The sequence below is a fragment of the Pan troglodytes genome, chromosome 1 (assembly GCF_028858775.2).
Source record: "Pan troglodytes isolate AG18354 chromosome 1, NHGRI_mPanTro3-v2.0_pri, whole genome shotgun sequence".
Taxonomy (NCBI): domain Eukaryota; kingdom Metazoa; phylum Chordata; class Mammalia; order Primates; family Hominidae; genus Pan; species Pan troglodytes.
Genome location: NC_072398.2, coordinates 6939435 through 6961152, shown reverse-complemented (window position 1 = coordinate 6961152; position 21718 = coordinate 6939435). Strand labels below are relative to the sequence as shown.

At 41.1% G+C, this 21718-nt stretch overlaps 1 protein-coding gene across 6 annotated transcripts in view; it reads right to left on the bottom strand.

Moving 5' to 3' along the window:
* PLD5 (phospholipase D family member 5) overlaps positions 1-21718 on the bottom strand; it is a 447689-nt gene that overhangs the window by 125197 nt on the left and 300774 nt on the right. For all 6 annotated transcript variants that reach the window (XM_054660981.2, XM_063790086.1, XM_514306.9 and 3 more), the window contains one exon: positions 11763-11890. In XM_054660981.2, coding sequence (XP_054516956.1) covers positions 11763-11890 — 128 coding nt within the window. The remainder of the gene's footprint in view (positions 1-11762; positions 11891-21718) is intronic.

The window sequence follows — 21718 nt, the reverse complement described above, 5'->3', positions numbered from 1 at the left end:
CACCACACCCAGCTAATAAGCAGGATCTCTTTCTTTCTTCAGCATGCCTGCACAGGTGAGCTCACCCCGCTCACTCATCATTTAAGGTGCAGCTCAAATTCCATCTTCTCTCTGTGACCCTCACTTGTTGGTCTGCAGAGATTTTCCTCCTCCTAAGTCCCAGAAAACTTATAGCTGACACCACTCATTTAGCACCAGGGCTGGCTTCACATTAGCATACACAGGCTCTGAGAAATTCCATGACGAAGAAACCCATTTAAATTAAACCCATAGGGTCTCTGTCTTAGGCAGTGCAGCCTCCCTTTCTCAGGTAATGACCATAACGATCTCACTGAAACAGCATTTCATAACACACACCTTGGAAAATACTATGCTGGTTATTCTCTGATATAATTTCTAGTTCCAAGATTAGATGCATCAGTGATTCCAGATAACAAGCAGATCTTGGGCTGGCTGGTCAGTTTGTTCTCCCTGTCCAAGTTACAGGAGAAGGTCTGGGGAGGTTGCTAAGCTACAGGGTCACTATCTGACTTGATCACCAGCATCATACCACCCCTGTGCTCCTGTACGCCAAGATATGGCCTGTTTTCATCTAACCCTATCAACCTGTGCCCCAAGAGATGGCCTGTTTTCATATATAAACCTGTACCCCAAGAGATGGCCTGTTTTCATATAAACTTTTAATTCTTTCACAATAAAGACAGACCAAGATTAAAATACACACTGATGAAGTTTAAATAGGGCTATTCATGTTTGTTCTAATTATGCTAAAATGCACAATTTGAACATCAGTCCTCCCCAGAGATGCCAGATTCTTGTGACCAATAAACCTATTGAACCCCACCTTCAACTTCAGGCTAATAGTTCATTTAAGAGGATTTGTTTGAAAAGTACAAATGTGACTTTTTCTAAAAACATGGTTTTCACATTTTCCTTCCTGGCTTCTCCTATTTCAGCATCCCGCCTCCAGAGCCCTGTGGGTTGAAGACCGCTGTGCTCTTTTCTTTCGGCTTCACACGCTGGTTAGTCTTCTGTTTGCTTTGTCAGCATGGTACTTTTCATTTCCTTCGTGGTGTTTTTAGGAGCTCCTGAATTTCGCAGACAAATCCAGACCCCTGTGTGGAAAGCCTGCAGTGGTGTTCTCTGTCTTCCCACAGCACTCCCTGCAGCCAGGAATTCTAGGGGAGCACCTGACACGAGGTGAGGAACATACAGGCATACCTTGTGTTCGTGCACTGTGCCTTATTGCATTTTTTACAAATTGAAGGTCTATGGCAACTCTGCCTCAAACAAGTCTATTGGCTCCATTAGTCCAACAGCATGTGCTCACTTCATGTTTCCATGCCACATTTTGGTAATTCTCACAATATTTCAAACATTTTCATTAGTACTATATCTGTTATGGTGATCTGTGATCAGTTATCTTTGATGTTACTATGGCAACAGCACAAACTGCACCCGTCTAAGTTGGAGAACTTAATCCATAAATGTTGCATGTGTTCTGACTGCTCCGTAGACCAGCTGTTCCCCTGTCTCTCTCTCTCTCCTTGGGCCACCTATTTCCTAAGACAACAATATTGAAATCAGGACAGTTGATAAACCTACAATTGGTCTCTAAGTTTCAAGTGAAAGGAAGAGTGGTACATCTCTCAGTTTTGTGGGTTGTTTGTTGTTCGTCTTTGAGATGGAGTCTCACTCTGTCGCCCAGGCTGGACTGCAGTGGTGCGATCTTGGCTCACTGCAACCTCTGCCTCCCAGGTTCAAGCAAGTCTCCTGCCTCAACCTCCTGAGTAGCTGGGATTACAGGCACCCAACACCACGTGCAGCTAATTTTTGTATTTTTAGTAGAGATGGGGTTTCACCATGTTGGACAGGCTGGTCTCGAACTCCTGACCTCAGGTGATCCGCCCGCCTCGGCCTCCCAAAGTGCTGGGATTACTGGCATGAGCTACCATGCCCCACTGCATCTCTCAGTTTAAATCAAAAGCTCTTAATGATGAACCTCAGTGAGAAAGGCATGTAGAAAGCCAAGATAAGACAAACAGTTTGCCAACTTGTAAATACAAAGGAAAAGTTCTTGAAGAAAATTAAAAGTGCCACTCCAGTGAATACACAAATGTTAAGAAAGCAAAACAGCCTTCTTGCTGACATGAGAAAGTTTGAGCGGTCTAGATAGATCTAACCACTGTCAGGCCTCTGAGCCCAAGCCAAGCCATCGCATCCCCTGTGACTTGCACGTATATGCCCAGATGGCCTGAAGTAACTGAAGAATCACAAAAGAAGTGAAAATGCCCTGCCCCGCCTTAACTGATGACATTCCACCACAGAAGAAGTGAAAATGGCCGGTCCTTGTCTTAACTGATGACATTACACCACAAAAGAAGTGAAAATGGCCTGTCCTTGCCTTAAGTGATGAATTACCTTGTGAAAGTCCTTTTCCTGGCTCATTCTGGCTCAAAAACCTCCCCAACTGAGCACCTTGTGACCCCCACTCCTGCCCGCCAGGGAACAATCCCCCTTTGACTGTAATTTTCCTTTACCTACCCAAATCTTATAAAATGGCCCCACCCCTATCTCCCTTTGCTGACTCTCTTTTTGGACTCAGCCTGCCTGCATCCAGGTGATTAAAAGCTTTTATTGCTCACACAAAGCCTGTTTGGTGGTCTCTTCATACGGATGCGTGTGAAAACCACAATATTCCCGTAAGCCAAAGTCTAACTCAGAGCGAGGCCCTTACCCTCTTATACTCTGTGAAGGCTGAGAGAGGTGAAAAAGTTGCAAAAGAGACACTGGAAGCTAGCTGAGGTTGGTTCATGAAGTTTAAGGTACGAAACCGTTCTGTAACATAGAAGTGCCAGGTGAAGCAGAAAGTGATGATAGAGAAGCTGCAGTAGTTATCCAGGAGACCTAGCTGGGATCATCGATGAAGCTGGATACACTAAACAACAGATTTTCAATGTAGACAAAACAACCTTCTATTAGAAGAAGATGCCATCTAGGACTTTTGTGGGAGTTCAGTCAGGCTCGTGGGAAAAATTTTAAGATGAAGTTATAGGATATACACACAAACCTTCTTGGAAGGCCGGAAGGTTTTGCAAAAGTTTCAGGATAGGGTTATGGCTAAAAGCAGCCTAATCCTTACCTTGAGTTAGTAGCTTGGGGTGCAGATACAAAGGAATGTAAAGTATTCTATCTAAATAGCTTATTTACTCATGTGGTCCTAAGACCAATCTTTGATCATTTGTGGGCAGGATGGCCCTCTCCAGGGTGGGGGCAGCCAGGTTAATTACCCACAGGGGTTGACTCAAAGCCTTTGCCAATTAAATCTGTACTAACTAAATACAAGCATTGCCAGCTTGGAGGGGCTGCAAAACTCTCTTCGGCTGCTGGTGCCGGCCACCCCCTGGCCTGCTCTTTCACTGAATATCAGTGTCTGAGTACCTGTCTCATCTGTCATGCAGCTGAGGTCTGTAGGACAGACCCCCACAAGTGGCGCCCTGCATGAGTAACGCTACAAAAGGATCACGATGGACCCCCCGAAAATGAAGGTGAAAAAGGAACTGCACAGTCAGTAAGTCATTGGTGCCTGCTCAGGATTTCCAAGTTCACAGGGGATTATTCAGGCTAGGGTTTCATCACAGGACAACAGTTATCAGCTTAACAGAAACAGTATATAGAAGTATTGAAACAGCTGCTTAAAGCTAGTGGAGCCTCAGTTTGGCAGGCTCAATTAAGGGACCTAACGCAAACTGTTGTATCCCAAAACCCATGGTTCCCTGAAGAAGGCACGCTAGACGTAAAGCTCTGGAACAAGTGGGGAGAAATCTTAAACATCGCGTGCAAGGGCAAGGTCCCAGTATCATCTTCATGCTATGGGCCTTAGTTAGGGCAGCCCTGGCTCCATTATACACAGAAGAGCCTAAAAAGGAGAAGGAGGAAGAACCATCACCTGCTTTACCACCTCTTCCCTCAGCCCAGATATCACCAGGCCAAAATAAAAAAGGGGAAACGGAGGTTTTGCCTAAGCCGCCTCCTCCAGTAGATAGGAAAAAGGACAGGGGATATGCTACAGCGATGAGACCCTGTCTTAAGCAAGCAGCATTAAAAGGGGAGCTCTTTGCCTGCCCAGTAATGCAAGATCAACAAGACAATCAGATGTATAAACCCATTTCTTTTAACGCTTATTTAAAAATACGAAAAAACATTAAAGACCAGAGCTGCGCGACCACGCGAGCGGTGGGCAGAAGGAAAGGCTCAGCAGCAGGGAGGCTTGCAGACCTGGAGCCAACAAATGCTCCCAGGAACTCGACCTGCATAGCAGCAACACAATGAGGAGCCAGGCCCAGCATGCAGAAGCTAGCCTGCTGGGGATGGGCAGGAGGCACATGCAGGCAGCAGCCGCCAGGCAGCAGGGTAGGGGAAGGAGCAGTACAGAAAGAAGCAGCACAGACAAAGCACAGCGCCTAAGCAGGTGCAAAGTGGCTGCTGCCCTGGGGCCTGCCTGCTCAGCTCTCCAGCTCTCCAGCCTGTGGCAAAATTTCGTGTGCTCCTTATGTACAAGCGACATCCCAGATTGTAATTCTATGCTAAGATTTGAGTAAAATTTAAACATTTAAAAAACCTCTTTCTGATAATGGCCACTGTTATCTGTCTCCTACCCCTGATGTGGCTCTTTCAAGATCTGATTTGGGTAGAACAGTTGCCTTTGAAGGGAGAGAAATTACAGAAAGCCCATGAATTAGAAAAAGGGCAATTAAAAGCTGGACATGTAGAACCATCAAATAGTCCTTGGAATTCGCCCATTTTTGTCATTCCCAAACAGTCTGGTAAATGGAGACTTTTGTAGGACTTACGTGCCATTAATGCCAATTTGCAACCTATGAAACCCCTTCAGCAGGGGCTCCCTTCCGCCGTGGCGATTCCTCACAATTGGCCTATAATTGTTATTGACTTAAAAGACTGTTTTTATATGATTCCCCTAGCAGAACAGGACAGAAAAAAATTTGCGTTTACAATAATGAAAGGCCAGCTTGTTGATTTCATTGGAAAGTGCTTCCTCAAGGAATGCTAAACAGTCCTACCATGTGTCAGTATCATGTAAATCAAGCTTTGCTCCCCAGTAGAAAAGAATTTCCTGATTGTAAGGTTATTCATTTTATGGATGATATTTTACTAGCAGCCCCGACGGAACTAATGCTTTTAAATTTACATACCTCTGTCATAAAGAATACAGCTAAAAGGTTTAATTATTGCACCTGAAAAAGCACAAATGTCCTCTCTTTGGAAATATCTTGGGTACATACTAACTTCCCGGTCAGTAAGACCTCAAAAGGTTAAATACTAGCAACTTACACACTTTAAATGATTATCAGAAATTACCAGGCAATATCAACTGGCTCTGCCCCACTTTAGGCATTCCGACTTATAAGCTGCAAAACCTGTTTTCTATCTTAAAGGGCAATACAGTCCTGGATTCTCCCAGAGAGTTAACCCCTGCAGCAAAAAGGGAAATTGAGAAAATAGAACAAGCCATCTCTCAGAGGCAACTAGATTGCATAGACACCCATTATTCCATCCAGTTATTTATTTTTCCCACCAAACACTCCCCTGGAGGGTTAGTAGGACAGATGACCCCCCAGCACTGCGCTTTCTAGAATGGGTTTTTTTTGCTCACATACCGGGACTAAAACACTCTCTCCCTATATCCAGTTACTTAGTAAAGTCATCCATTCAGGTCGCAGACAATGTTGTCAGTTGCTAGGTTATGATCCTGATATTTTCAGGATTCCTTTAAGTAAAAAGCAATTCAAAGCAGTATTGCCAGCATCTATTGATCTGCAAATAGCTCTCTCTGATTATACAGGACAAATAGAGCATGTCCTTCCTGCTGATAAACTCCTTCATTTCTTATCTCGTACTCCTGGGATCTTGCCTACAAAAATAGTTCACTCTCCCATACCTAATGCTTTAACACTGTTTACTGATGGTTCAGGTAAATATGGAAAAGCAGCAGTTTGGTGGAGACCACATAATTCCATCACTCTATCTGGGCCTACTAGCACTCAGAGAACTGAGACTGGGGCCCTGATACTGGCTCTGGAGAATTTTTCCACTTAGCCCATCAATATAGTTAGTGATTCTGCTTACTCTGTTTATTTATTTCAGAACCTTGAGAGAGCCCTAATTAAGTCCACTCTGGAGCCCACCCTGTGTGCTCTTTTTCTTCAACTTCAGCAATTGCTAGATCAACGTACACATCCTATTTTTATTACACACATTCGAGCCCACAGCTCACTGCCTGGCCCATTGGCTTATGGCAATAATCAAGCAGACCTTCAGGTTATGATATCACTGCTAGACTAAGCCATGCAATTGCATCCATTTTTCCACCAACACTGGAGAAACTTATCTAAACAATTTCAACTTACCCAGAGACTGGCTAAACAAATTATCCTACAATGCCCAGATTGCCAGCTCACAGGCACGTCCCCTCCGTCAACAGGTGTTAACCCTAGAGGATTAGAACCTAATTAGTTATGGCAAACAGATGTTACATCCCTGAATTTGGAAAACTAAGATGTGTACATTTAGCCATTGATACCAACACTCATCTAATTAGTGCACATGCTCTTCCTTGAGAGTCCACTCGATATGTCATTAAACACTTTTTTTTTTTTTTTTTTTTTTGAGATGGAGTCTTGCTCTGTTGCCCGGGCTGGAGTGCAGTGGTGAGACCCTGGCTCACTACAAGCTCTGCCTCCCAGGTTCACGCCATTCTCCTGACTCAGCCTCCGGAGTAGCTGGGACTACATGTGCCTGCCACCATGCCTGGCCAATTTTTTGTGTGTGTGTGTATTTTTAGTAGAGACGGGGTTTCACTGTGTTAACCAGAATGGTCTTGATCTCCTGACCTCGTGATCTGCCCACCTCAGCCTCCCAAAGTGCTGGGATTACAGGTGTGAGCCACCATGCCCAGCCTATACATCTTCTTTTAACTTTTGCATTTATATGATGGCCCACAAAAATTAAAACTGATAATGGTTCAGCTTATGCCAACTCACAATTCCAACAATTTTGTCACATGTGGAATATCCAACATTCCACAGGCATCCCGTATAACCCCCAAGGACAAGCCATAGTAAAACATGCCCATTCAACTCTTAAAAATATGCTCAAAAAACAAAAAGGGGGGAATATGGGTAAAGACCCTGCAACACTATTGGCACAAGCCTTATTTACCCTTAATTTTTAAAATTTAGATGACACATTTCAATCAGCTGTAGATATGCACTTTGCTAAAACCTCTCAAGACATAAAACCTGCAGTTTTATGGAAAGATGTGAACAGTAATGTATGGTGTGGTCCAAATGAATTATTAACATGGGGAAGAAGGTATGCTTGTCTCCACACCCCCTCGGGTCCTCTTTGGATTCTAGCACGACGCATCAAACCATAGCATGGCATGGCTAGGACCTAACCCGGTACCAGAAATGAAGAAAATAACCCTACAGGACCCACAGCCCCAGACAATGCACCTTCCTTGGACAACACAGGCCCTGGACAGAATGCTGAAGAAGACAAGTCAGAAGACTGAGCGAATCCTGCTCTGGACACAGACACCATTCACTCCAGATAATTGTTCCTTACTATGCTTTATTAATCTTTTTAAATTCTCTCACTTTACCTGCTACCTGTACCTGCTACACTCTATTAAGCTTATCTTCTAAATCTGCCTTTTTTTCAGATTTATCTGAAAATCTGCCCATTATCTGGGCAGACACTCCCTTCCCAGCTTCTAACAACATGACTGCTTGGCTGGAAGGGGTTAACATACCCCCAGCGGGGTTCCTTAGTAACAGCACACATCAAACTGAAGTGCCAAGTAATGCTGCAGGTCACTCCTTGATTGGAAAAGAATGTTGCTAATTATACTCATGATTGTCTTATGTTATTTGCTAATTCTAGGATGCAAAGTCAGAATAACAGCAATGACCACCTTGCCCGACAGACCTGTTGCTGCACACAGCTGTATGCTTCAGTCAACAGAACCCAATGCAAAAAACAGAAAAGGGGGAGATGTGGGAGTTCAGTCAGGCTGGTGGGAAAAATTTTAAGATGAAGTTATAGAATAGAGACACAAACCTTGGAAGGCTGGAAGGTTTTGCAAAAGTTTCAGGATAGAGTTATGGCTAAAAGCAGCCTAATCCTTAACTTGAGTTAATAGCTTGGGGCACAGATACAAAGGAATGTAGAGTATTTTATCTAAATAGCTTGTTTACTCATGTGGTCCTAAGACCAACCTTTGATCAACCTCAGGTGCATAATTGCTCTCTACTTGGGAAATCAGCAATGTCAATTACCCTCTAGTGGTGTTTACTCAAGACCTTTGTCATTTAATCTATACTGAATAAATGCGAGCTTCGCTGGCTGTTCAGGGCCACGACTGTTTACAGCACCTTCTTTACAGCACCTTCCTCGGTGTCTGTGAGTGGCCTGGACCCTCAGCCAAACTGACAGGCAAAATATCTATGTCAGCGTATGTCTCTCATCCATCGCTGGGTTAGGGTCTGTGGGTCAGACCCCCACACACTTTCATAGCTAGAAAGGAGAGAATTCAATGCTTAGCTTCAAAGTTTCATAGGACATGCTGACTCTGTTAGGTGCTGATGAGGCTGGTGATTTTAAGTTGAAGCCAATACACATCTACTATCATAAAAATTGTGGGACCCTTAAGAATTATGCTAAATCAACTCTGCCTGTGCTCTATAAATGGAACAAAGCTGGGATGATAGTACTGCTGAATACAGCATTGCTTACTGAATATTTTAAGCCTGCTGTTGAGACCTACTGCTCAGAAAGAAAGATTCCTTTCAAAATATTACTGCTCATTGACAATGTACCTGGTCACCCAATAGCTCTGACGAAGATGGGCAAGGAGATGAATGTAGTCTACATGTCTGATAACACAACATTCATTCTGCAGCCCAGGGATCAAGGAGTAATTTCTACTTTCAAGTCTTTTGGAAGGCTATATAGCTACCATAGACAGTTATTCCTCTGATAGATCTGGGCAAATTAAATTGAAAATCTTCTGGGAAGGCTTCGCCATTCTAGGTACCATTAAGAACATTTGTTGGCCAGGCACGGTGGCTCACACTTGTAATCCCAGCACTTTGGGAAGCTGAAGTGGGTGAATCACCTAAAGTCAGGAGTTTGAGACCAGCCTGGACAACATGGTGAAACCCCATCTCTACTAAAAAATACAAAAATTAGCTGGGCGTGGTGGTACATGCCTGTAATCCCAGCTACTTGGGAGGCTGAGGTAGGAGAATCACTTGAACCTGGGAGGTGGAGGTTGCAGTGAGCTGCCACTGCACTCTAGCCTGGGCGACAAGAGCAGAACTCCAAAACTCCATCTCAAAAAAAGAACATTTGGGATTCATGGGAGAAGGTCAACATATCAACATTAATGGGAGTTTGGAAGGAGTAGATTCTAACCCTCATGGATGACTCTGAGGGGTTTAAGACTTCAGTGCAGGAAGTCACTGCAGATGTGATGGAAATAACAAGAGAACTAGAATTAGAAGGGGAGCCTAAAGATGTGGCTGAATTGCTGCAATCTCAGGATAAAACTTGAATGTATGAGGAGTTGCTTCTTATGAATGAGCAAGGGAAAGTGGTTGAGATGAAATCTATTCCTAGTGAATATGCTGTGAACATTGTTGAAATAAAAAGGATTTAGAATATTACATAAACTTAGTTGATAAAGCAGTGGAAGGGATTGAGAGGATTGACTCCAATTTTGAAAGAAGTTTTATTGTGGATAAAATGCTTTTAAACAGCACCACGTGCTACAGAGACATCTTTCATGAAAGGAAGTCAATTGATGTGGCCAACTCCATTGCTGTCTTATTTTAAGAGATTGCTATAGCCACCCTAGCCTTTAGCAATCACCACCCTGATCAGTGAGCAGCCATCAACATTGAGGCAAAACCCTCCACCAGCAAAAATCTTACATCTACATCTGAAGGCTCAGATGATTGTTATTTTCTAGCAATAAAGTATTCTTAAATTAAGGTATGCACATTTGTTTTTACATAGTGCTACTGCACACTTAGACTTTTATATGCACTGGGAATCCAAAAAAATTTGTGTGACTTGCTTTATTGCAGTGGTCTGGAACTAAAGATGAAATATCTTTGATGTATGTCTATAGAAGCAAACACATACTGACTTCCTAGTTTTCCTAGTTCAACCCAGAGATTAGTGAGTTTGCAGAGCTCAAGTATTGAGCAAGAGTAGTTGGCATCCTATGACCACCATATCATTATGGATTGCAATTGGAAAGATTCCAGTGAGTAAAAAGTTTCTTGATTAATTGCATTGTTAGATTTTGTTAAAGAAAAGGGTGAGAGAAAAAATCTGTAACTTAGCACCCCAGGAAGATAAAGAAAATAATTTTTTCCTAAATGTATTTATTTTAAAAGATTAGTGAAATAAGAGTGAGGCGTTTAGAGCTATATGGCTTGGGTTTGAGTTCCAGCTTTGCCACTTCCTGAAAAGTGTCCTTGGGTAAGTTATTTACCTATGTTTCAGCTTCTTCCTTTGCAAGATAAAGTTATAAGAGGAGTATTTCCAAGAAAGAATTACTGTGAAAATGGAATGAGGTTATACTCTTTACATGCTTAGAAAAATGCCCAGCATAGAGAAAGCCTCAATTCATTGAAACTGTTATTGTTGTTAATTATTTCTTCCACTTACCATAGATGTAAGGTAATAATTGATAACAATAATCATTGATTTCACTGGAAAACTTCACAAACTATAAAGCTGATAACATAGGTTTAACTCTTGGAAAATGTATAATTCTTCTTGTAATTGTTAGCCTCAACTTTGGTAAATTAAAATCTGTTCTAATGCATAGGTCCTGCTAAGCAATGCTTTATGTCACACTGAAGTAGACCAAGAAAAATTCCACATAGTTGAGCATAAAAGAAAGGAACACTAATTTAAGATAGATGATTAAGTATAATAGCGTGATCCCAAATTTTGAGAGCTGCGGGGAAATAATGGGCTGGGGAGGAGACAATATCTGTGTGTAGGTGTGGAGAGGAAGAGGAGGGGAGTATGTTGGAGTGTTGATTTAAAAAGATGTTCTGAGAAGGTTGGCTAGTCTTCCTAAGCATCCAATGACTAGGAACCTCCTGTCGCTGGATGACTAATGGAAAGATGGTGATTTTGTAATCCTCTGTGGATTGCCTCTGACACAAATCAATGCATAAAAATCCTAAGTGTGTGAAAATGTATTTTCAACATATTTGAAGTTAATCATTTGTTAAGAGAAAGATAACATCTTCATCTTGAGATTAAAGAAATAACCCAAATGATTACTATCCTAAGACATATTACTCTCTACTGAATTTTTGTGTTTCCCCCTGTCTCATAGATGATGTAATATCATCCTGAAAATATAGGTCTGGGTGATGTAAATTACATAGCAACCTGCTCTCAGGAATCTAGGAGCAGCCTATGAATTACAAAAGCATTGAAGCAATAACAGTTTTTACTTTTTTTTGTAAGATGATCCTGACAAGGAAAGGTTTATCCTTTCACATAAAAGGAAGATGAGCCTCTTAAAACTACACAGTTAAGAATAATAAATACTGTAGGTTTTAGGATCCTTATCTGCAGTAGCGTGCTTTATGAAGGTGGTCGCTTTGAGGGTGACAAAACATTGAGTTTATATAACGTAGAAAGCTTACCTGTCCCAGGGACTGCCAGTCCAAACCGGCACTGCCGATATACACGTGCTGTTTGTCCACGATCCAGAAGGAGGACTGCAGCCGGCCCTTGTTGTAAGCGGTCATGTTCATGTACGTCACCTCAGCTCCTAGGAGTTCAAGGACAGTCTGGTCAGCCTCTGCGTCAAGGCCCTGCCTGGGCTGTCAGTCACCTACCAGTGGAAATATTCATGGTTCACCATTTGTCCCAATTGACATTTAGGAAAGCTAAATATTTATGTTAGTTTGGTGGAGAGAAGGTCCCCAAGGTATTATTTTGTTCCCTAAAACAAAGAAAACTAAAAAAAAGAAAAGAAAAGAAAAAGCCAGGGGAAATGCCTTTTCCTATGCATATGGCAGAAGAGGTTTTGCATATAGTGACAAGACCACGGCTTCTCAACTCAGATCTGTACTGAAATCCTGGCGGCACCACTTACCATCTGGGCGGTGAGATAGGTACACCATATGCAGATTTCTTTTCTGAGTAATTTTAATACAGTTTGCAATCAATATAAGGGTCAGTCTTGTTCAGTATCACAGCTCTCCTCAATAAGACGTTGGCCTCATTATGCTTTCTATACATTTTTCATCCTGTGAACCTTTCACTTGCTTTTACTTCTTAATTCCTTCCCTTTATTATTTAATCTGGGTTTGATCTCTTCTTCATCTTTATCTGATAGTGTTTTTTTTAATTTATATTTTATTTTATTTTATTTTTGAGACAGAGTCTCACTCTGTTGCCCAGGCTAGAGTACAGTGGTGTAATCTCGGCTCACAGCAACCTCCACCTCCCAGGTTTAAGTGATTCCCTTGCCTCAGCCTCCTGAGTAGCTGGGATTACAGGCGTGTGCCACCATGCCCAGCTAATTTTTGTACTTTTAGTAGAGAGGGGTTTTTACCATGTTGGCCAGGCTGGTCTCGAACTCCTGACCTCAGGTGATCCACTCGCCTCGGCCTTCCAAAGTGCTGGGATTACAGGTATCTGACAGTTCTTAATTTAAGCAATGATTATTCAAGCTTTACTGACATGCAACCTTGAATGGTTAACTAAATCACTCAGACTATTGTTAATGCCAAAAGTATATTTGAAGAGCTGAATGTGACCAATTGTTTTAGGCTTCATGTGGTAGGATCCAATGTCAAGCCTTTATGCATTACTGCTTCAAATGCATTTACAAACCTCTCAAAAGGAGCATACAGTCCATTCAATGCAAGGGTATTTAAATAAATTTCTGCTAAAGGTCTATTCCCTTAAAAATAACAGACCTATATGCATATATTTAATGAACTAAGCTATTGTGTCTTCAGGTATTTATTATTAACGAAGACGATGTATTCCAGGGGCACACTTCATTGTCAGAGTCTTCATTACCACAGGCACACATAAGACTGTATGCAGAAGGATACATTTCAGCATATCAGAAAGGAAGGAGAGTAATTTACACTATGAACTTAATGCTTAACTCTTAGGAAAATGTAAACAATGCATCTAGCTTCCTTGTGGCAGGAGGATGAAAAGAGATGTTATGAGGTTGGGAGAGAATCTCTGAGGGGAAGAGAGCACCCAAGCAGATTTTCTCTGAGGGTAGAGCAGTTTCTTTGTCTTACAAGTGGCGGGCACATGTTTCTCTGCCTCCAGCCATCCTGGAATAGTAACATCCAAAAAAGAGTTGCAGATCCCAGAGGAGGAACTTGGGTATGGCAGAATCTGAATATCTAAAATGGGTAGTTACCCTGGCAGGTATGGAGAGACCCAAATCTGCACGGAGGTGTGGCCGGCCCCACAGACACAGCCGCCAGTGTTCCTCAGTAGATAAACAGAGCATTTGTCCTTAGATACGGGATTAGTTCCCTAGGTCTGCCATAACAAAGTACCCTAATCTGGATGACTTAAAACAGCAGAAACTTATCCTCCGTTCTGGAGGTCAGAAGTCCAAAACCAAGGTGTCAGCAGGGCCAAACTTCCTCTGGGACATGCAGGGAAGCATCCTTCCTTGCCTCTTCTGGTGGTGCCCATTCATCTCTGGGGTTTCTCGGCTTGTAACTGCAGCACTCTCATCTCTGCCTCTGTTGTCCCATGGCGTCTTCTCCCTACACCTCTATTTTCTCTTCTTATCAGGACACTACTCAAGTTGGATGAAGATCCGGCCCCCCACTACAGTATGATCTTAACTAATTACATCTGTAAAATCCCCATTTTCAAGTAAGGTCACAATCTGCAGTTCTGGGGATTACGTCTTCTACATATCTTTCTGGGGGATGCAATTCAACCCATAACAGAGACCCAGGTCACTTTACCTGGCCATGCTTTCCAATAGCAATGAACTGGTCAGCACTGAGGGAAGCACCTTCTCTTGTCTCTGGGAGGAACAGAATGAAGGTGACCCTGGTGCTGGCCTCAGATTCCACGTCAGCATGCACCTTGTCAAGCCTTCCCCTGCTTTCTTATTCTGCCTAGAAACTCCTCGAACCCTCTGTGACACTGACTGGCCCTCATCTCCTGGCGTGGGACACTATGTCTGAAACTCGGCCCCATGGCCAGTTGCCATTTGCATTAGACTGTTTATGAGTTCTTGGAGTCCTCATCTGTTGTCACACAGGTCCCCTGCAGCCCCAGCCCCAAGGCAGCACTGAGTCAATCTGAAGAGTCCACTGGGGATGATCTCTTTGTACCTCTCCATCCCACACCCCATCTACACTGCTCTAAAAGTACCATGTTATTTTGCAATTTAGCTAGAAAGTTTGACTTCAGAGATGATGGTCGTGTGTAACCCTCCAGCCAGAGCCTCTGCAGCTACTTAATGATGCCTAAAATTATTTTACAAAGGAAAAGTATCATTCCTTTGACAAAGCTTTACTGAATATCTAATATATACCAGATGCTGTGCTATGTAAAATTAGGGATAAAAGACCTCAAGTGACTGATTCAAATTCAGGCATACTAAAATACTGTGTTAGTCCATTTGGGCTGCTACCACAAAACACCATACACAACAGAAATGTATCCCTCAGAGTTCTGGAGGCTGTGAAGTCCAAGATCAAGGCATTGGCAGATTCGGTGTCTAGTGAAGGTCGACTTTCTGGTTCACAGAGGGTGCCTCCTCACTGTGTCCTCATGTGGTGGAAAACATGAGGGTCTCTCTCTGACTTCTTCTTCTAAGGGGACTAATCCCATTCATGAGGGTTTTGCTGCTTTCCTAACCCAGTCACTGCCAAATCTCTCACCTCCTAATACCATCACCCTGGGGGTTAGGATTTCAACACATAAATTTGGGGGTACACAAACATTCGGAGCACAGTAGTGTCATCTTTAAAATGATCAGGATCTGCTCCAGTCCTGCTGCTCAGACAGGAGGGGCACCAAAGAGCTGAGAGAACAGAAAATGGAGTCCTTACTGCTGTATCAGGGAACCCCAAGTGAAGGCCGAGAGCAGGAAAGACAGTAAATGGCTTCACAGTCTGCCCAGGGCCCCAGCAGAGCTGTGTGTAGAGATCAAGCAATATGTAATGCTAGTAATTCCCATTTATTGAATACCTGTGTGCCCAGTGCCAAGATAGCTATGTTACAACACTCTCACATGGCATGCTTCATTTTCTCTATTTTAGGACACAGTAAATTCCTGTATGTGGTATAAGAAAATCCACTGAAACTATGATACATCTGAAAAAATATATATTTTTGTATATGGTTCATGGACTATCACTTCCCCATTGCAAATTACCTGTTTTTCTATCTAAATATTGATGCTCCATCTATCTCTGAAGACATATGCTTTTATCTTTATTAATAGCTGTATATATATATATATAGAGAGAGAGAGAGAGAGTCATGTCTAACATGTCCCTCAGTTTATTCAATATTTTACTTAAGAGAATTTATATTTACATGCATTTTTAGAATATATCTGTTCGTTGGTTATAGAAATAATTTTCATCCTATTGGGTCTTTATGTAATACGTATTAGGAAGCGATGGTTAAAATATAATGCTGTCTGACTACAAAACATATTTAATGATTAAAAAGTATATAATATGCCACTTACTGCATTTATGTGCATAACCTAAATTTGAGTTTATTTCATATTGTTGTGTTAGAATTGCAATTAGCAAAGACATGCAATACAGGCCTGAACATTTAGATAAAAGGGCAGAGTAATTTTTCATGCATTACATTTATGCAAATACAGACAATATATAATAAATAAATCAAATTCTTTCCATTTACATTAAAAATTTGACAAATTTTTATAGAAAAGATGACTTTAATTTCTACTTCTAAAATAATTTTAGGCTTTTTTTACAATGTCACATATTTTTTAAAAATGTATAGAATGCCACAATTTTATGAGCACTAACAGAAACACTTCAGATTTTTTTCTATAGTTATTTTTATGACCCAGAAAACAGGGATCCTATATATTAAAGAGTTATTATGTTAAAATGACAGCAAGAGCTATGCATAAGAAACATGGAGTAATTTATGAGAGCCGCTCATCAATATTCACGGGGGTTATTCAAGCTTAGCATCCACATGCAAAAGAATGCTGAAAACCAGCCTGTTTGTCTTGTTACTGGTTTCCTTTTCTCCATGGGAATCACCAGCTCACAGGAAGCCTTTTCTAAAATTCTGTGCTAGACTATTCAGAGCCAACAAAGGCTTCGCATTACCAAATAGTTAATATGTTCAAAACTAATATGTAGGTTAGTGACAGGTTTTAAATCCAATTACCATTAGAAAACCACAGGTTTTAAGAAAATTATTTTCCATTTATATTAAGGTACAATTTACTTGTAGTAAAATTCACCCTTTTGGGCATATAAGGATTTTGAAAGAGAGTCGTGTGACCATCACCGCAAAAAGAATGCAGAACAGTGTCATCGTCCCCAGGCTTCTTTTGCAGTGACTTCCTCTTCAAACCCCAGCCCTTGGCAACTACACAGCAGGATTTTGTGTGTGTGTGCCTATAGTTTTCCTTTTGTAAGAATGTCATACAAATTGAGTCATAGAGTATGCAGCCCTCTGAATCCTGCCTGTCACTTAGCATAATGCACGTGAGACCCATTCATGCTGTCATGTGGAACAGTGGTTTCTCTTTGCTATTGAGTGATGTTCCATGGTGTGGAATGCACCACAAATAGCGCATGTGAGACCCATTCATGCTATTGTGTAGAACAGTGGTTTGTTTCCCTTTGCTGCTCAGTGATATTTCATGGTATGGAATGCACCACACATAACACATGTGAGACCCATTCATGCTGTCATGTGGAACAGTGGTTTCTCTTTGCTGTTGAGTGATATTTCATGGTATGGAATGCACCACACATAACGCACGTGAGACCCATTCATGCTGTCATGTGGAACAGTGGTTTCCCTTTGCTGTTGGGTGATATTTCATGGTATGGAATGCACCACACATAATGCATGTGAGACCCATTCATGCTGTCATGTGGAACAGTGGTTTCTCTTTGCTGTTGAGTGATATTTCATGGTATGGAATGCACCACACATAACGCATGTGAGACCCATTCATGCTGTCATGTGGAACAGTGGTTTCTCTTTGCTGTTGAGTGATATTTCATGGTATGGAATGCACTACACATAATGCACGTGAGACACATTCATGCTGTAGTGTGGAACAGTGGTTTGTTTCTCTTTGCTGTTGAGTGATATTTCATTGTATGGAAGGCACCACAGTTTGCTTATCCATTCTCCAGTTGAGAAACATTTGGGTAGTTTCCACTTACTGGTGATGACAAATAAAGCTGCCGCAAACACTCATGCATACATTTTTGCGAGAATGTAGTTTTCATTTCACTTGGGTAAATACCTAGGAGTGAGATTGCTGAGTCATATGGTAAATATATGTTTAACTTTATAAGCAACTGCCAAACTGTTTACCCAAAGCGTCTGTACCAGTTTGCATTCCCACCAGCAATATCTGTTAGTCTAAGTCATTCTGTATCCTTGCCAGAACCTGGTACTACATTTATATAAAGTTTTTCCTTTAAATATTATAGACTTCTGAGATCAGAAAATATCTTTAAATCTGGCTTCATTTAATTAAATATATTTTTAAGACAGCTTTGAAAGTATATTAAGTATGATTAACCATTTTTTGCTTTTATAGATTTCTTTTCTAACAGGAAAAAAAAATATGTGTCAGTTTCTCTGTGTGCAGCCCCTGACCCATTGCCCAGAGATCTCCGGATGTCAACCGAGAGATGCATACATCACAATGTGACACGTCAGGACCATGGCCTAATGGCTGCGCACAGCTGCTGGTGATGAGCCCAGATCTCTGCAGATCCTCCTACTTTCGGCCCCACCGTCTACTTGTTTAACTGATGATTCATAGGCATTATTAGTAACTCAAAATAATCTTTTTTGATGCCAAAACCAAAAAGTGATAAATCAAGAGTATATCCTTCTTTCTATTGTTGCTTTATAAAATACTTTCATGCTATCCAGGCAGTCCTAATTAAATCGTAAACAACAAACAAGGCTAAGGTTCAGAACTAGAAATGTTAAGCTACAAATATGCTAACTGATGATGTGAAAATCAGGTCCCAGTTGGTCATACTAATCAAGATAAAGTGATGTGGCTAACCTCCAGGTTTTACACGCTTCTTGGGAAGTCAAATGTTAAAAATCAGGAAACTCCAAATTACTCATGATAACTCCTTTGAGCTGTAACAGAGATGCTTCATTGAAATTTAATAGAGAATGTTCCCGGTTTTGGAGGGGTTCTGTTTCTTTACTAAACTATTCTTAGGATATTAACCAAAATATCGTACTTTATTTTGTGCTTACATATTTCAATAGAAATAATTCTGTGTTAAAATTTGAGAGAAAATGAAAATATTAACTAAAAGGTTATTAAAAATTTTTAAAGAAAAAAGTATAATGCCATGATGAATTGAAAATTAATGTTACTACTTTGAAGAATCAAGTTGATTGCATGTACACACATTTTAAAAGGAGTATACTCTTGAGAGCCTTCCTCTACCAAGACTTTCTAGCATTAAACTTGTTTATCATAGATCTGTTCCAAATCCCATGTGGTAGAGTTAGTAACTGTCTCATCTATAGATTATTCTTTTTGAGGACACTAATGTTTGCCTTATAGTCAGATTTCAGAGTCCCTCACTGTTTTAATTTTTAATTTTTTTTTAAGAGATGGGTCTCACTATGTTGCTCAGGCTGGCCTTGAACTCCTGGGCTCAAGCAATCCTCCAGCCATAGCCTCATAAGTAGCTGGGACTATAGGCATAAGCACCACACCTGGCCTCAACACTGTTCTGTTTGTTTGTTTGTTTTGTTTTGGAGACAGAGTCTCGCTCTGTCACCCAGGCTGTGGTGCAGTGGTGCGATCTTGCTTCATTGCAACCTCTGCCTCACGAGTTCAAGCAATTCTCATGCCTCAGCCTCCCAAGTAGCTGGTACTACAGGCACACACCACCACATCCTGCTGATTTTTATATTTTAGTAGAGACGGGGTTTCACTGTGTTGCTCAGGCTGGTCTCAAACTCCTCAGCTCAGGCAATCTGCCTGCCTCGGCCTCCCAAAGTGCTGGGATTACAGGCATAAGCCGCCGTGCCTGGCCCTCTTCACTGTTCTTTATGTGTGGATGATATTACATGGGTAGGGCTAAACGTCACCACCAATTTCCTACAGTACAGATCTGTGGGGACCATCCTTTGATGTGCGTCTGTTACATGCTTTTTAGGACGTGACTGTGTTTGTGATTCTACTCCTTTATGATCAACTTAAAAATTCCCAGACTCATATTTTGATTAGAAACAATTCACAGATAATATCAGATACTTGTTGAGTAGGAGTAGTTAATGCATCATCCCAGGATACCCATTCCCATGTAAAATTGCTAAAGAATTATTTATTATCACTTCCGTTCCGAATCTTCTCCAGAAGCTTATTGTTATCTCTAGGTTAAACACTAGTTTCTAGGTTAAAACTAGTTTCATAACTAGTGTTATCAAAATGGAATATTAGATTCTGAAGAGGTTTAACAATGGCGTGTTCACATTTACACATTACACTTGCACACGAGGAAGATGGGAGGAAATGAGCAACTTTAAGGAGACAACTAGTTGAAGAATTTAATTCCAGTGAAGATAAGGAAAGTTTAATTCTACCTACTCTTGAATTGATATAAACTAGATCTATCTTCCATATATCTAGCAGTTCTCTTTCTGTCTCCCTCGTAAAGAGGAAACAAAATCTTCACAGGGTATTTGTGAGTTGATGTTATGTGCAGCGTATACATGCATCATTTCTTCCCTGACGACACGTCCTTCTAATAGTGCCCAATGCACCCGCAGGACACAGAATGGGAAAGCCTAGGTCCCATGTGAAAACATGTAGTCTCTATTTGGTCACAGCTGATTGGACCAAATGTGGGCACTAACCTAAGCTGAGCCATCCAAATTTCTTCTTTTGGGAATTCAAAATTGAGCCACAAAGTAAGTTACTTAAAAGCAGCTGTGTGGGGGAGTCATACACATACAGAGGTTGACATGACTGTCCAAGTCCACATAATAGAATGATAAGAGAAGTCAAGCTTCAGAGAATGAGGGAGGGAGGGAGGGAGGGAGAGGGAGAGGGAGAGAGAGGAAGGTAGGGAGGGAGGGAAGGAAGGAGAGAGAGAGGAAGATGAGAGGAAGAGGAAGAGGAGCACCAGGAGAGAGCAAACCAGAGTGAAAAAGACACTGTCCTCCTCGTCCTCGCAACAGAGAGAAATGATGAATGAGAAAATGGGGGGGAGTCCACCACTGTCCCACTCAAACCAGTTTCATGACTTTCTGTGAGTTCCTCTAAATCTTTGGCATAAATTACTTGTCATTTAAGCTTGTTTCAGAAGGATTTTCTTTCTTTCCTAAGCTATTCTTATGGTATTAACCAGATAATGTTGTACTTTATTTTCTGCATACATAATTTTTGAAGTCCCTCAACTTTTATATGTGTGCTTTTAATATTAGACTAAAATTGTTTAGCTGTGGCCTAAAAACTCAAGCAATTTTTAGCAAAGAGCCTGTTGCACAGGTTGCATGAGTAAATGACTCAAAGGCTGAAGATTCAAAATAAACATCCTGTCAAAATACTCATCAAAATGGCACAAAAGAAAACATGCTAGTACACTGTGGTTAAAAAATGGAAAATAAAGTTCCACATTCCCCATGAATCCCCATGATGAAATCAAACAGAATTTATCTCCAAGTTCATTTCCAGTAAGCCTCGTTTTAAAAGCATATTTTCAGCAGCTTTAATATGTTTGATGATAAAACACGTATACCTTCAAGAGAATGTATGTAACTTATAAGTAGATTATAAAGCATAATAAAATGGATACTTGTGAATCTTCCACCCTAAAAACTAGAACCTCACCAAAATGTACTACTATTAAAGCTGTGTTTCTCCATATAGATACATATATGTATATCCTGTTGAAATTGAGTTGGATCTATAGTTCAATTTGGGAAGAATTGACATATGTATGTGGCATATATATTCATTTATTTGTTGATCTCTCAGCATTTTGTTATTGTTTGTACGATTTTTGACACTATCACGAATGGAACAGCTTTTTTATTTTTATTTTCATTTGTTTGCTGCGAGTGAAGAGAAATATAATTGACTTTTGTTTAGGAGTCTCATACACTGTAACTTTCCTAAGCCCGCTATTACTTCTTGTATTTGCTTTCTAGATTCCTTGGGATTCTTTTTTTCCTAGAATATCATTGCCTCTACAAACTGAAGCAATTTTATTTCTTCTATTCCAAAATGTATTTGTTTTCCTTGCCCTATGTCACCGGTAAGACCTCTAAAAAAATACTGATAAAAAAAAAAAAAAAAGCTGTGTTTCTCAATTAGGGTCCATTCAGTTCCCCAAGCTACCCACTGCCCCATCCCCAGGGGACG